Here is a 14685-nt window from a genome sequence, read left to right as displayed (position 1 = left end):
GCAAAATTAATAGTAATAGATTTCATTATTTCGTGTTTTAGGTTAGGTCCAGGTGGCATGCCCCAAACTAGCAATCGCAGACTCCTCCAGACACAGGCCCAAGTCAATGAGGTAAGTCATAGTCTCAAAGTAAGACAGCTGTTGTGTGTGTCATTATACAGCTGTGGAGCCATGACGCCTTCAGATGCATAGGGGCAACGTACAAGTGTATGGGTGGCTATGGTGGCATTATGCTATGTGTGGGGGTCATCATTCTGTGTGGGAGCACATCATACTGTGTGTGTGAGAGGCGTCATACAGTTTGGTCAACATTGTGGGGGACAGGGGGAGGGTTTGGGGGAGGATTATACAGTATGTGGGAGTCAGCTGTGGGGGCCATTATACTGTGTTGGGGTCGTTGTGGTGACATCCTACAGTGTTTAGGGCACCGCACTGTGGCAGCAATAAGCTGTGTTGAGCCACTGTTGTGTCATTCACCTGCTCATGTGGGGTGTAGTGTGGGGAAATTGACTGTGAGGTATCATACTTTAGGGGGAGGGCAATTTGGGGGATCATACTCAATGTGGGCCATGAAAGCAGTATCATAGTGGGTGAGAATAGTAGGGGACTTCAGTAGGGGCGTAATTACTGTGTTCTTGCTGCAATGTATGTTCCTCTTCTTACGGCTGGAGTCACACTAAACGCATAAAAAAATCGTTCCGATTCTCACTGCCGAGAGTCGCACAAGTGTAATGTGAGTACAGTCCGATTTTACACACTTAGCATCCGATTTACATCCGAATGCAGTGTGTTTGCTATCCAATTGCAATGAGATTTTAACATGAACTTTTACATAGAGAAATTCTCTAAGTCATTCACACATCGTTTTCAAGGGAAATATTCTTCAAAACATATATATAATAGAATGAAAGCCGGCAATTCATCTGCCATGTACAGTAACATCACAGCGTGACAGGTTAGAATAGATCTCCCTGGAAACTCCTATTACCTATCTAATGGCACTGCGAGTGTGAGAAAGTTCTCCTGCTCGCGGTGCCAATAGAAAGGTCCTGGGAGTTCACTGCCAATGAACTCACTTCACCTTACTGACGTCAGTATGAGCGCCGTGAGAAAATTTTCCACCGCGCTCTCGCTGGTGTCACATATGTGAAGTGAGGTCAATGGCTGAGAACTCCCAGGACCTTTCTATTGGCACCGCGAGCAGGAGAACTTTCTCATGCTCGATGTGCCATCAGACAGAGAATAGGAGTTCACAGGGAGACACTGGGCAGAGGTACAAGATGCTGCTCAGTATCTCTGCTGGATGACAGGCTGCATGGTTGCATCATGCAATCATGCAGTCTGCCATCTAGATGTAGCAGAGCTAGACCCGTAGTGGGACAAATGGATTATCATCTCTGCGGAAAGGTGAGGAATATTGTTGTTTATTTGTTTTTTTAACTCTTTTGCAGAAGACAATGGCATCGGTGGAATGGGCGTGATCATAAGTATGGTTTAATTATGATTTATTAAAGGAGTCTGTAATTTTTTCAATTAAAGGACTTATTTCTGAGTGTGTGTTTTTTTATACGATATGACTATGGGGGCATCTGATTGACACATCTCCATTACTAACTTCTGGGCTTGATGTCACCTGACAATACAAAGGTGAAATCAACCCCCCCAACTATCACCCCACTTGCCACCACTACAGGGCAAGTGGGAAGAGCGAATTTGTGCCAGAATTGGCACATCTTAGAGATGTGCCTTAACTGGGGCGGCCGAGAGCTGATGTTTTTAGCCTGTGGCGGGGGGCAGTATTCATGGCCCCTTCCTAGGCTACTAATATCAGCCCGCAGCTGTCTGTATAGCCTTTGCTGATTATTAATTATAGGATGACCCTGCATCATTTTTTTTAAGGTCCCTCATTTTAATAGCCAGTAAAGGCTAAGTATACAGTTGTGAGCTGATATTAATAGCCTGGGAAGCTCCAAGGGTATTACCCCCTTCCCGTACTATAAACATCGGCCCCCTGCTGTTGACTTTCCCTCTGCTGGTTAAGAAAATTATGCATGAGCCTACGCCATTTTTTTCAGAAAAATAATCTTTTATTAATTAAATACATGTACAGTAAGCTGACCACACACTGTACTAATTGTATTTGTCACTGACATCTATATATCTGCCTATTCTATTTTTATTTACTGTATGTAATCCATCTCTTCTATCCTGTCGGCTCCTGCAGTGATTTTACAGTACATGGCAGATGAATTGCTGGCTTTTCTTATATGTATATAATATAAATACATATATATGTGTGTGTTTGAGTCACTGACATCTATATATCTACATATTCTAAGTGTATATATCTATTCTAACCTATCAGTGTGATTTTACTGTATGTGGCACATGAATTGCCGGCTTTTTAAAGGACATTGGTGCGTAAAAATCAGACAACACTCGCATAGTCAGTGCTGTGAGATTTTTTTCTCGCTCCCATAGGTGAGTCTTGGTGACAATCGTAGTATGCTGAAATTTTACACGCACGCTTAATGTGTCCAAAAATGTAAACGTTCAAGCAAAAAAGGAAGCGCACTGTAGCGCCAAACCATGCAAACATGAAAAATGAATAATGAATTGCATTACTGCATTAGAAGTATGAAAAATTGAGACAGTTTAGCGCATAATATGGCCAAGTTATGTGTACCTGGAAGCCACGTTAAGGCATTTCTCGTTTTCCAGGTCCCTATTCTATGCCAATCCTCACTAAGACTGTAGTCTCCATATGAATGGGAAAGTATAAAAAATCCTCTGTTAGGACTGAAGTCTATATATGCGCTAAACTTTCTCAATTTTTCATACTTCTACTGCAGTAATGCAATTCATTATTCATTTTTCATGTTTGCATGGTTGGCGCTACAGTGTGCTTCCTTTTTTGCTTGAATGTATATGAGTTGGTGACTCTAGGTTAAGCACCTGTTCACACTATGCTTATGCTTGGATGTGACGGTCAGTTTTTGAAATTTGTATTCATTTACCTTCTGACTGAGCATTCCACCTGTTAGCTGCAGGCGTTTTTAATCAAACCAGGGCCATTTCCCCTCCACAGAGATATAGACATCAGTCCTAACATAGGATTTTTCATAGGTTCCCATTCAGATGGAGACTACAGTCTTAGTGAGGATTGGCATAGAATAGGGACCTGGAAAACGAGAAATGCCTTAACGTGGCTTCCAGGTACACATAACTTGGCCATTTTATGCGCTAAACTTTCTCAATTTTTCATACTTCTAATGCAGTAATGCAATTCATTATTCATTTTTCATGTTTGCATGGTTTGGCGCTACAGTGTGCTTCCTTTTTTGCTTGAATGTATATGAGTTGGTGTCTCTAGGTTAAGCACCTGTTCACACTATGCTTATGCTTGGATGTGATGGTCAGTTTTTGAAATTTGTTTTCAAAAAAATAAACGGTGATGTGATCTGCCCCATAAATTAATACTGGGCCGAGTGCTATGTGATATTTTCTCACATTGTTGTTGTTTTTCTGCTTTCTTTCTTAATAGACTTCTCTACATAACTTGTAATTGTCACAGGATAAAAAAGTTACCAAGGCTGGATACACACTAGCAATTTTAAAATCGGTTCCATTTTGATGCAGGAAAGTCAGACGAGTGTAATGCAAGTGTCATGCATTTTTGTTGGAATATGTTTGATGCAACAACTCCATTTCTGTCTGAGTGTTCAGTTGCTAGATTTGTATGCTGTTTATAAAGTTAGAACAAAAAAAACTCCCAGAGGCTCACACAGGGAAAGCAAGTGACTGTATTTCCTGTTTTCCTGTGTCTGTGAGAGAGAAGCAGCCTGCTGTAGATGCTGCACAAATGATTTACTCCTACTGTATATTGTTCCTGCTTGTTCCTGAATAAAGAAAATCTGTTCTCACACACTTGGAGAGTATCCTGAATAATCCGCAGCCAACAGGTTATGGGTCCAGAGTGGCAGAGAACCCCAGAGTAACACAGCAACAGAAGTCCAGCGCATAAGCTGCATAGAGCAACAGAGAAGATGTCCACTAACAGCAATCCTGTCAAGTTCTCAGTGCCAAGCCTCACGAACCAGAACTACCAGTCCTGAAAATTCAAGGTGAAGGTACTGCTCATAAGAGAAGGTACGTGGAAATATACTCAGTAAAAAGTGCCTCATCCATTCCCAGATTGGCTAGAGAAGCATCATAAAGCACAAAGCACGATCTCCCTCAGTGTAGATGATAATCAGATTGTGCTTATATGCAAATGTGCAACTGCAAAGGAGATGTGGGATGAGTTACAGAAAGTGCCTGAAAGCTCAAATCTCAGCAATGAGTTTTGTCGAATGAGAAAGCTGTATCAGTCAAAGCTAAGTGACGGACAGAATATGCAGGACTATATAAGAAACACCCTAGAGATTGTGGAGCGTCTCAGGGGTATTGGAGAAGAAATTAGATTTTCATGTTGCTCCACTTCTATTAAGTGGTCTTCCAGAGAGATATGACACACTCGTGACCACACTAGATGCACGGCCAGATGATGAGCTGACACTAGATTATGTTAAAGGCAGACTTGTGGATGATTTCCAGAGAAAAACGCAGCATGTAAGCAGCAGTAATGAATCCAGAGCAGAAACAGCATTAAAGACACAGCATTTCCCTAAATATAAGAGCAATGTAAGAGAAACTTGTGAATGTTTTGTCTGTAAAAAGCCTGGCCACCTTAACGCACACTACAGAATATGGAAAGTAGTCCGGGGCGTGGCCTAGCAGAGCATGGTGCTGGTCACATAATCCAGGAGCTCTGACGACTTCAGGCGGTGAAGCGGCTCACACATCTTACCGGCAGTTCCTTCAGCGGTGAATCTTTCTCCAGGCACTTAGTATCACCCTGGGATCAGATGAGGCGGTCCAAAACCGGGCTCTGGAGCTCCCCCAGAAAGGTATCTGACTTCTTTGCCCGAGGCTCCAGGCTGGAGAGGAGTTCTAAGATGGCTGCTGCCTCCCCTCATGCTGCAAAGTCTGCAGGATCAGCACTTTCTGCTACTTCCTCTGCCTCAAGCAGAGAAGGCTCCATGGAGACTGCGGGCACTGTGGAAATGGCAAGCCCTGACAACCAGCCTGTCACAAAGGAGGAGATGAAATCCCTCTTTGCAGCTTTCAGGAAATCTATGCAAAATGATATAAAGAGCATGTTGGCAGAGTTGAAGGGGGAAGTAGGAGCTATAGGGAACCGCACAGATCATTTAGAGAACAAAATGGAGGAGTTAACAGGGTCCCACAATGCACTGATAAATGAGCATCAGGAGCTTAAAGCTGAAGTCCGCAAGTTAACATCTAAAATGCTGGACCTGGATTACAGATCCAGGAGAAACAATGTTAGAATAAGAGGAATACCAGAAGAAGTACATGATAAAGATTTGCTCCCCCTGTTACAGGACTTTATTCAAGCTGTTGTGCCTGAAGCAGAAGGGAGAGATATCTTAGTGGACCGGATTCACAGAATCCCTAAGCCTCGAGGACTTAACCCTTCGATTCCCAGAGATATTGCCCGCATTCACTTCTATAAAACAAAGGAGGCCTTCCTGCTTGGTTTAAAGAAGAAACCTTCCCTGCCAGACAGATTTGCTCGCCTTTCGGCATTCCCAGACCTCTCAGCTGGCACGCTTGCGAGGAGGAGAGAATTCACCCCTTTTACAAAGATTCTATGGGATAAAGGCATTATATATCTTTGGGGTTTCCCTATCAAGCTCATTGTCAGTAAAAATTGTAACACTCGGGTTTGCTTCTCTACTGCACAACTTGGGAAAGTGTTTGAGGACTGGGATATTCCACCCCCTCCGCAATCTTCCTTGGGTAAAGGTTCACCCCAAAACAGGAGAATTAACCCTGAATGGTTTAAAGCTTGAAGTTCCCATAACTTTCGCCTTTTGAGGTTGTGGTCTCCATTTTTCTGGATTTTTTTTTGTTTCTGCAGAGGGTGCTGGCTACTAAATTTTGTGGCCGCATCCAGCCCACCTGCAGTTCCTGCCCCACGAGCGTCTTTATTTCGCTCTTACTGCTTTGACTGCTTGTCAGTCCTTGTGTAGCTCCGTCATGTTATGTGAGTAGCAACTTGTTTCTCAGTTTTTCTTTAATTGTTATGTCATGTTACTTGTTGATAGGTCTTGCCTGTTTGTACCGTTTCTTTCTGCAGGGTTAATACTCCAAAAGGAAGCAGATTCTCGGCTATCACAGCCACTTCTGGCCTTACATACCATGGGTTTAAAGGTATTGTCTCTAAATGTAAAGGGATTAAATTCTCCGCATAAAAGGTCATGGGTCTGGAAGGAGGCAGGGAAGGCGAGTAGTGATGTTTTGTGCATTCAAGAATCACATTTATTAGCCCAGGATAAAGGTAGAATGAAAAATGTTAATTATCCTCATCAGTTTTTTGCCAATAATGTCCACAGAAGGGCGGGTGTGGGAATCCTCATTAAAAGCTCTGTAGCCTTCAAGCTTGAAAGGGTGGTGGGGGACATTGAGGGGAGATATGTCATTTTAATTGGTCTACTAAACAATGTGCAATTTACTATTGCTTCAGTGTATGCTCCCAATGTGGGCCAGTTGAGATTCATAAGTAAATTTTTGGAGACTTTTAGGGGAATAGCAAAGGGTTCCTCGGTGATATGCGGAGACTTTAATGGCCCTATGTGTAAATTTCTTGATTGTTCCCACCAAGCCCCGGCTAGAAAAGAGATGGGCCACCTGATCCATGAGTTTCGTTTTCATGATATATGGCGATATGCTTATGCAGGAGAGAGAGACTACTCTTTTCACTCCCTAAGGTTTAATATCTACTCTAGAATAGATTATATCTTAGTAGATGATTCGTTACTGTTGGGTTGCGACCAGATTAACATTGGCCCCGTTACGTGATCGGACCACGCGCCCGTTATGTTAACAATTTCAGACGGGGTCCTATCCGGTCTCCTTCCAAATGGAAACTGTATGATTATATCCTCACTAACCAAGATACCAGCGATGAAATCGCTCGGCAATTAAAATAATTTTTTTCCATTAATGATAATCAAATGGTCTCGGATGAAAATCTTTGGGCGGCCCATAAGGCCTTTGCTAGAGGTGTCCTCATCAAAATTCAGCAATGGAGAAAAGGGAAAGGTTAAAAACATTTAATGATATTTTGTCTAAACTCCAGCTCCTGGAAAGGGCAAACAAGGTCCACCCCTCTGACATTTTCCTTGACTCTATTAGAGGTCTGATAGATCAGCTGAGATCAATTATGCTGTATTCCTATGAAAAAAATCTAAAAAAGCTTAAATCCAAATTCTATAGCTTGGGTGATAGAGCCGGTAGGGTCCTAGCAAGTCGAGTGAAGAAAAGGGAGGCTCGGATGGCCATTCCCTTTTTGATTAAGCATGACGGGTCCAAAGTTTTAAACCCTACTCATATAGCTAGTGAGTTTAAAGAATACTATTCCCAACTATATAATCTCAAGTCAGATCCTAAAACACACCAGCCCACGAAGGGTGAAATTTCTTCTTTCCTTGCTAAACTAAATTTGCCCAAACTTTCCCCCACGGCTCTAGCTGCTCTTAATGCCCCCCTTACTGAGGAGGAAGTAGTTCGGGTTATTAATTCCTCTAAGAGACTTTCTGCCCCCGGGCCAGATGGTTTTTCTAATTCTTACTACCGCCAGTTTGCGCACATCTTGGCTCCATTTTTGGTTAGAACGTTCTCACTATAGAGGGACTCATCTGATATCCAATCTAAAAGCTTGGCTGCGACAATCACTACTATTCCTAAACCAGGGAAGCCTCTAACCTCTCCTGGTAACTTCAGACCTATCTCTCTTTTGAATTATGATGTGAAGTTATATGCAAAAGTCTGGGCTAATAGACTCCTCTCAGTTTTGCCAGCCCTGGTCTCCCCTGACCAAGTGGGATTTGTCCCAGGGAGGCAGGCTAGAGATGGCACTAGAAGAGTGATTGATTTGATGGATGTTCTTGAGTCCAGTGGTACCCCCGGTGTATTCCTGTCTCTAGATGCGGAAAAAGCATTTGACAGGGTACACTGGGGCTATGTGGACGCCGTTGTGGACACATTTGGTTTCTCTGGTAATATAAAGGATGCTATTATGGCGTTATACAAAAAACCAAATGCTTCGGTCTGTGCAGCTGGCTTCTATTCTGATAGATTTGACCTGACCAATGGGACCCGCCAGGGTTGCCCCCTTTCCCCTATCATTTTTGCTTTAGTCATGGAGCCCCTGGCGGAGTCCATTAGGCTCAACCCGGAAATCTCTGGAGTTAAAATAGGCCCTGTAGAGCATAAGATCGGTCTATATGCAGACGATGTAATTCTCTCTTGCACTGATAGTGAAAGATCATTGATAGGGATCAAAAACGCTCTCCTTGAATTTTCTAAGATTTCATATTACAAGCTAAACGAAGGAAAATCGGTTCTCTTCTCGGTTAATGTTCCACCATCTGTTAGAAATAGAATCTCCTCACTTGTCCCATATACTTGGGCCCGGGACGGCTTCTCGTACCTAGGACTAAGGATTTGTAAACTTTCCAATATTGTCAAACAGAATTTTAATACTCTGCTTGATTCCATTCGAAAGGACATAGACAATCAAATACATTTACCCCTTTCCTGGATGGCGCGCATTCAGATAGTTAAAATGATGTTCCTACCAAAAATTATTTATTTATTCCGTTGTCTTCCCTTGAGGTTCCCCAAGAGGTTTCTCTCTCTTCTGCAGGCAGTTGTGAGCAGATTTATTTGGGCAGGAAAGAAACCTAGGGTTGGTATGTCTACCTTATTTTATAGTTATTCACATGGTGGTCTGGGGGTCCCGAATTTTTATTTGTACCATAAAGCAGCAGTTTTATAGGCGTTAAGGGAGTGGTATGATGATTCTAGTACTCACAAATGGGTGCTTGTGGAAAAATACTTGGCCCCGCGTGGGACTTTGAGATTTCTACTGGAGGCCCGAGTGCTTAGTTCCTTTGCCCCCTCTCTTCCCTTGCAGACAATGAAAGTGGCATTTTCTTACTGGTCTGAGCTGGTCTCTTCTCGTCAGGTGATTAAATTTGAGTCTATCTCTATTAGAGCCTCGGAGCTTCATGTGGATGGCCTCACGTTAGGCAATTGGGTGAGGAATGGTATTGTGGTCATGAAAGATATCCCCTTAATTCAGGAGTTGAAAACTTTCTCTGTCCTAATGGATGAATTTGGCCTTCACAGAAATAACTTCTACCAGTACCTGCAAATTCGGCATTTTTTAAATTCATGTGTATTTCCCTTATCCTGCCGTAATGCTGTTTGCTCGCCAATACAGCGTTTTTTTAGTTCTTCCTCCTCTCAAAAACAAGGCCTCTCTGTAGTATATAAAGTGTTTAATTCCCCGGTAATGGTCCTAAACAAGCGTATATGAGGCGCTGGGAAGGGGCTCTTGCTTTCTCCTCAACCCCGGACCAATGGTGGTCCGCTTTTGGCGACTTGCAGAAATATTCCTCCTGTATCAATCATCTTGAGCAGCTTAAGAAAGTTCACTTTGACTGGTATTACACCCCGCTGAAGATTTCCAAATTCCGTGGTTCCTATCCCCGATCCTGCTGGAAGGGCTGCTCGGGTGTTGGTTCCCTAGGGCACGTGTGGTGGGATTGCCCGCTCATCCGGCCTTTTTGGGAAGAAGTGTCTAACATTATTACCTCAGTTACAGGCCTGGCTGGAAGTTTGAGCGGTTCGCTAGCGGTTTTGGGGATCGGTTTACATATATTCCCTGGCGATTTGAGACCAATTGTATCACACATTCTAATAGCAGCACGTATGTGTCTGGCAGACCACTGGAGAGAAATAACTATCCCCTCTAAATTGGAAATTATCCAAAAAATCAATAAACATTACCAATACGAGCTCCTTCTGACCTCAGATATGTTTACCAAAAATAAAATAAGGAATCGCTGGTGCCCCTGGGTGGTGTCCAAAATCTTGTCCTTCCAGTCCTGATTGGTGGACCTGTGATCTTATTACCTATCATCCTTACCCTTGCTTCTTATGTTGCATGTTGCACATTGTATCCCCTAACCCTACTATGCAGAATTTTCAGCTGTTATCTGTTTTTACTTTGAATTTTATTGTCCTGCTGTTATAGGACAAATTTTTCAACTGTCCGCCTGTTGTTGCGGTGTATAATCTGTTTTATATAAAATCTTAATAAAAATTATTGATATAGAATATGGAAAGTAAGAATGAGTCAGCTTAAAAAGCAGAACAGTCATCAAAGAGTTAAAACAGCTGTAAAGGAAGATTCTGCATGTGTTGAAGCTGCATTTAATGCCAGTACAGGCCCATCTGCAAAGCATATATGGTGTATACTGTAGATTCTAGTGCAAGTAGTCATGTGACAAATAACAAGGATTTCTTCACTGACCTTAATGAAAGCAAGTTACAAAAGGTCATCTTAGCTAATGGTCACTATATGACCAGGAAGAGTAGGAGACGGATACCTCCACTGTCCAGTTTCCTCAGCACAAAGCAGAAAGATCCCAATAAAGGATGTTCTCTGTGTTCCCAGCCTTGAAAGCAATCTTCTGTCAGTAAAGAAGCTCATGCAAAAGGGGAATGTATTTACTTTTAGAGATAACAGCTGCATCATCCCAAAGAAGGGTCACACTCTTGCAGAAGGAAAAATCCAAGATGAACTTTATCAGCTAAACTACAAAGAAAGAGTGTACAGTACTAGACAAGATCTGCATAAGAACAGTATCCATGTATGGCACAGATGTCTTGGGCACAGAGACCCAGAAGCAGTAAGGAAGCTAGCTCAACTTGCAAATGGTATTGAAATCAACCAGTGTAGTCAATTGATGAAGTGCACTACCTGTCTTAAAGGGAAAATGTCCAGAAAATCCTTTCCTAAAATAAGCACCACTAGATCTGCACAGCCACTGCATCTGATACATACAGATGTATGCAGTCCAATGAGTGTTCAAACTCCTAACAAGAAGAGATATTTTCTCACATTTATTGATGACTGCTCCAGATATACAGAAGCCTACCTGCTTCACAGTAAGGATGAAGTTCCACAGAAACTTGAAGAATATCTTGCTGTAGTGTTTAACAAATTTGAAAGAATACCAAAATCCCTGCATGCAGATAATGGAACCGAATATACAAACGGTAAGGTGCAAACCATTTTGAAAAAGGATGGAATCGTGTTCCAGACTACCATTCCATACAACCCAGAATAAAATGGCTTTGCAGAGAGAAAGAACCGTACTCTCTGTGAAAGTGGAAGAAGTATGTTGTTTGATGCCAATCTACCTACAAAATATTGGGGAGAAGCCATCATGACAGCTTGCTATCTTCAAAACAGAGTGCCAGGTAAAGCCACAAATAAAACTCCATATTAGCTATGTAACTGCAAGAAGCCTAACCTGAAGCACCTCAGGATATTTGGAAGCAAAACATTTTTGTATGTTCCCAAAGAAAAATGTTCCAAGTGTGAATCACAGGCAAAGCAAGGAGTCCTGGTGGGCCATAGCGAAACTCAAAAGGGATGCAGAATCCTGTACCCAGAGACCAACACAGTTACAATCAGCAGAGGTGTAGTGATTGATGAAAACTCTGTATTGCTTAAATTCCATGAAGTTACACCAGTTATTCAACCTAAGAAGCAAGAACAAGAATGTCAATCACCAAACCCAGATGCCAAAAGGGAAAACACTAAAGTGTGGATAAGCTCTGAAGCCACCAAGGAAGACACAGAAGAACTAAGTCAACCTCCAGTCAGGAGATCAAAAAGGCTAAACAAAGGTATCCCAGGTCGACGCCTTTCTTATATGGTCAGAACACTTCCTGAACTAAAGCCACATTCATGGCAAGAGATGCAAAAACTGCCTGTCCACGAGAAGCAGAAGTGGTTAAATGCTGCTAATGAAGAGATGGAGTCGCTTCACCAACTCCAGACATGGGAGCTTTCTGAGCTACCACAAGGGAAAAGGAAAGCTAGGTGAAATTCTCAACCAGCACTTTAAGACTGAGACCTTGGAAATGTGACATATTATTTGGGAATCCAAATCCAGAGAGAGGAAGATTGGAGTTTTCTTCTCAACCAAAGTTCTAAAATTTCCACAATACTAAACCAGTTTGGAATGTCAGAAGCCAAAGGTACGTCAACACCAATAGATCCGTCCTACTTAAAGTTGGAAGGAGAAGATCTGCTACCCAGCAATGAGAGTTACAGAAAAGCAGTGGGGGCGCTTCTGTACATAGCAACCACAACACGTCCGGATATCACAGCCACAGTTGGAATTCTCTGCCCACGTGTAAGCAAGCCACGCCAAAAAGACTGGAATGCAATTAAGAGAATTCTTCAATATCTTAAAGAAACTCAAAGGCTAAATCTTAAGATATTTGCATCAGGAGATCTCACTCTCAGAGGTTACATTGATGCAGATTGGGTTGGAGATTCAAGTGATCGGAAATCAACAAGTGGTTACATGTTCAAGTTAGGAGAAAATTCAATTTCTTGGTCCAGCACAAAACAAGTGTCAGTCACATTACCTTCTACAGGAGCAGAATATACATCTGCTGCTTATGCAAGTCAAGAAGTAATTTGGTTGCAACAACTTTTGGGAGATTTCGGCAAGCCAATAGGGCAACTGTTATGAGTTCATTTTCCCCTTCATTACTGAGGCCCGAGGAACTCCCTCTTCTGGTAAAGAAAGGTAGTGAGCCTGATTGTCAAACACCTGAGGCTGATGATTGTGACTGGCTGAGTGGAGTTACGGACTGGATATAATCCTGCCGACGCCCTTCTGCCCTGCGGGTGATTTCTCTGTGGGATCCTTGGAGACCAGTCTGAATTCCTGCTCCTCCAAAGCTAAGTTTGCTGCTCGGCCTTTTGCTTTTGTGCTTTGACTTTGTTTTTGCTTTGTTTTTCTGGATTTCTGCCATTCCCTGCTAGGGTGTGCTGAATTCATTTAGCTCTGTCTTCTGAAAATACCTGAGTGCTGATTCAGTTTTTGAAGCCTACCTGCTTCAGGGCCTTTTTCATATCAGCTGGTTGGCTTATGTCTTTGATAGGGTTTTGGCAGATTGCAGACAGCAGCCTTCCTTTCCTTTCTTATTTAGGTAGTTTTGGGGCCCCGTCTTTGCTCAGTCTATCTTTCTGTCTGTGTTAGTATTTTCATCTTGCTTCACCGTCATTATATGTTGGGGGCTGTCTATTGCTTTGGGGTCTGCTCTGGGGCAGTTTAGATTTCCCCTTTCTTTCTTTAGGCCTATGTATTTCTCCGGCTGTGATCGAGGGGTCTAGGGCATCGTAGGAACCCCCCACGGCTACTGCTAGTTGTGTTGATAGGTTCAGGGGTCTGCAATCTGATAGTTGCCAACTTCTCTGGTTTTCTGGACTTAGCTTGTATTTCTGCTTTTGCCTCCTACGGTGACTCATTCATAACAGAATCACCCGCCTTACCGCAGATTCTAGGGTACTCAATAGCAGGAAAGAATTGTAAAAAAAAAAAAAAGTGTATATTTTTTCCTCTATATCTCTGAGGCCGTAGGGGGAATTTTTTTTTTCTCTCAATGGAGATAAAGCAATTGTCTGATCGTGTGGAGCAGCTCGCTGCGGAAGTGCGGGGAATTTCCACCTACCTTGCACATTCACATGCTGCTGAACCAAAGATTCCTACACCTGATGTATTTTTTGGGGATCGGTCTAAATTTTTGAATTTCAAAAATAATTGTAAATTATTTTTTGCCTTGAAGCCTAACTCGTCAGGGAGCTCCGCGCAGCAGGTTAAAATTGTCATCTCTTTGCTGCGTGGCGATCCCCAGGATTGGGCGTTTTCTTTGAAACCAGATGATCCTATTCTGACTAATGTGAACACATTCTTTCAAGCTTTGGGGTTGTTGTATGACAAACCTAATGCCATTGATCAGGCTGAAAAGACCCTGCTGGCATTGAGCCAGGGTCGTGATTCTGCAGAATTGTACTGTCAAAAATTCCGAAAGTGGGCAGTACTTACTACCTGGAATGATAATGCCTTGGCTGCTCTCTTTCGAAAGGGGTTGTCAGAAGCCGTAAAAGATACTATGGTGGGATTTCCTGTTCCCTCTGGTCTTGACGATTCTATGTCATTAGCCATTCAGGTTGATCGGCGTTTGCGCGAACGCAAAGCTGCACGAGAGGTGTTGCCACCTGTTGAACAAATGTCTGAACCTATGCAATGTGATAGAGTTTTTTCCAGAGAGCAGCGTCAGGAGTTCAGAAGGCGTAATAAGTTGTGTTTTTTCTGTGGAGATGCCTCGCATATTATTTCTGTCTGTCCCAAACGAGAGAAACGTTTTGCACACACGTTTTCTGTTGGGGGTGTTCAACCTAAGTTTCTTCTGGCTATTACTCTGATCTGCTCCCTGTCCACATTTTCTGCCAAGGCGTTTGTGGATTCGGGAGCAGCCCTAAACCTAATGGACTTGGATTTTGCTAAACGTTGTGGATTTTCGATGACACCTCTGCAGACGCCTATCCCTTTGAGGGGAATTGATGCTACTCCTTTGGCTAAAAATAAACCCCAGTTTTGGACCCAGGTGGTAATGCGGGTCGCCCCAGACCATCAAGAAAATTGCAGATTTCTGGTGTTGCATAATCTGAATGATACTGTT

At 42.8% G+C, this 14685-nt stretch overlaps 2 protein-coding genes across 2 annotated transcripts in view; both read left to right on the top strand.

Annotated features, from left to right (window-relative positions):
* LOC141095336 (vesicle-associated membrane protein 1-like) overlaps window positions 1–14685 on the top strand; it is a 105295-nt gene that overhangs the window by 52661 nt on the left and 37949 nt on the right. Inside the window, exon 2 of the mRNA XM_073581309.1 lies at window positions 42–111. Coding sequence (XP_073437410.1) covers window positions 42–111 — 70 coding nt within the window. The remainder of the gene's footprint in view (window positions 1–41; window positions 112–14685) is intronic.
* On the top strand, window positions 12171–12689 carry LOC141095354 (uncharacterized). The gene has a single exon (XM_073581326.1). The coding sequence runs from the start codon at window positions 12171–12173 to the stop codon at window positions 12687–12689; it is 519 nt and encodes a 172-aa protein (XP_073437427.1).

Source organism: Dendrobates tinctorius, unplaced genomic scaffold (genome assembly GCF_039654945.1).
Source record: "Dendrobates tinctorius isolate UK_male_01 unplaced genomic scaffold, ASM3965494v1 ptg000069l, whole genome shotgun sequence".
Lineage (NCBI taxonomy): Eukaryota > Metazoa > Chordata > Amphibia > Anura > Dendrobatidae > Dendrobates > Dendrobates tinctorius.
Note: the sequence above shows the minus strand (reverse complement) of the source record. Positions and strands in the feature narration are given on the sequence as shown.

Coding starts and splice junctions, on each gene's coding strand:
- LOC141095354 (XM_073581326.1), top strand. CDS start 12,171: ATGTCAGAAGCCAAAGGTACGTCAACACCAATAGATCCGTCCTACTTA.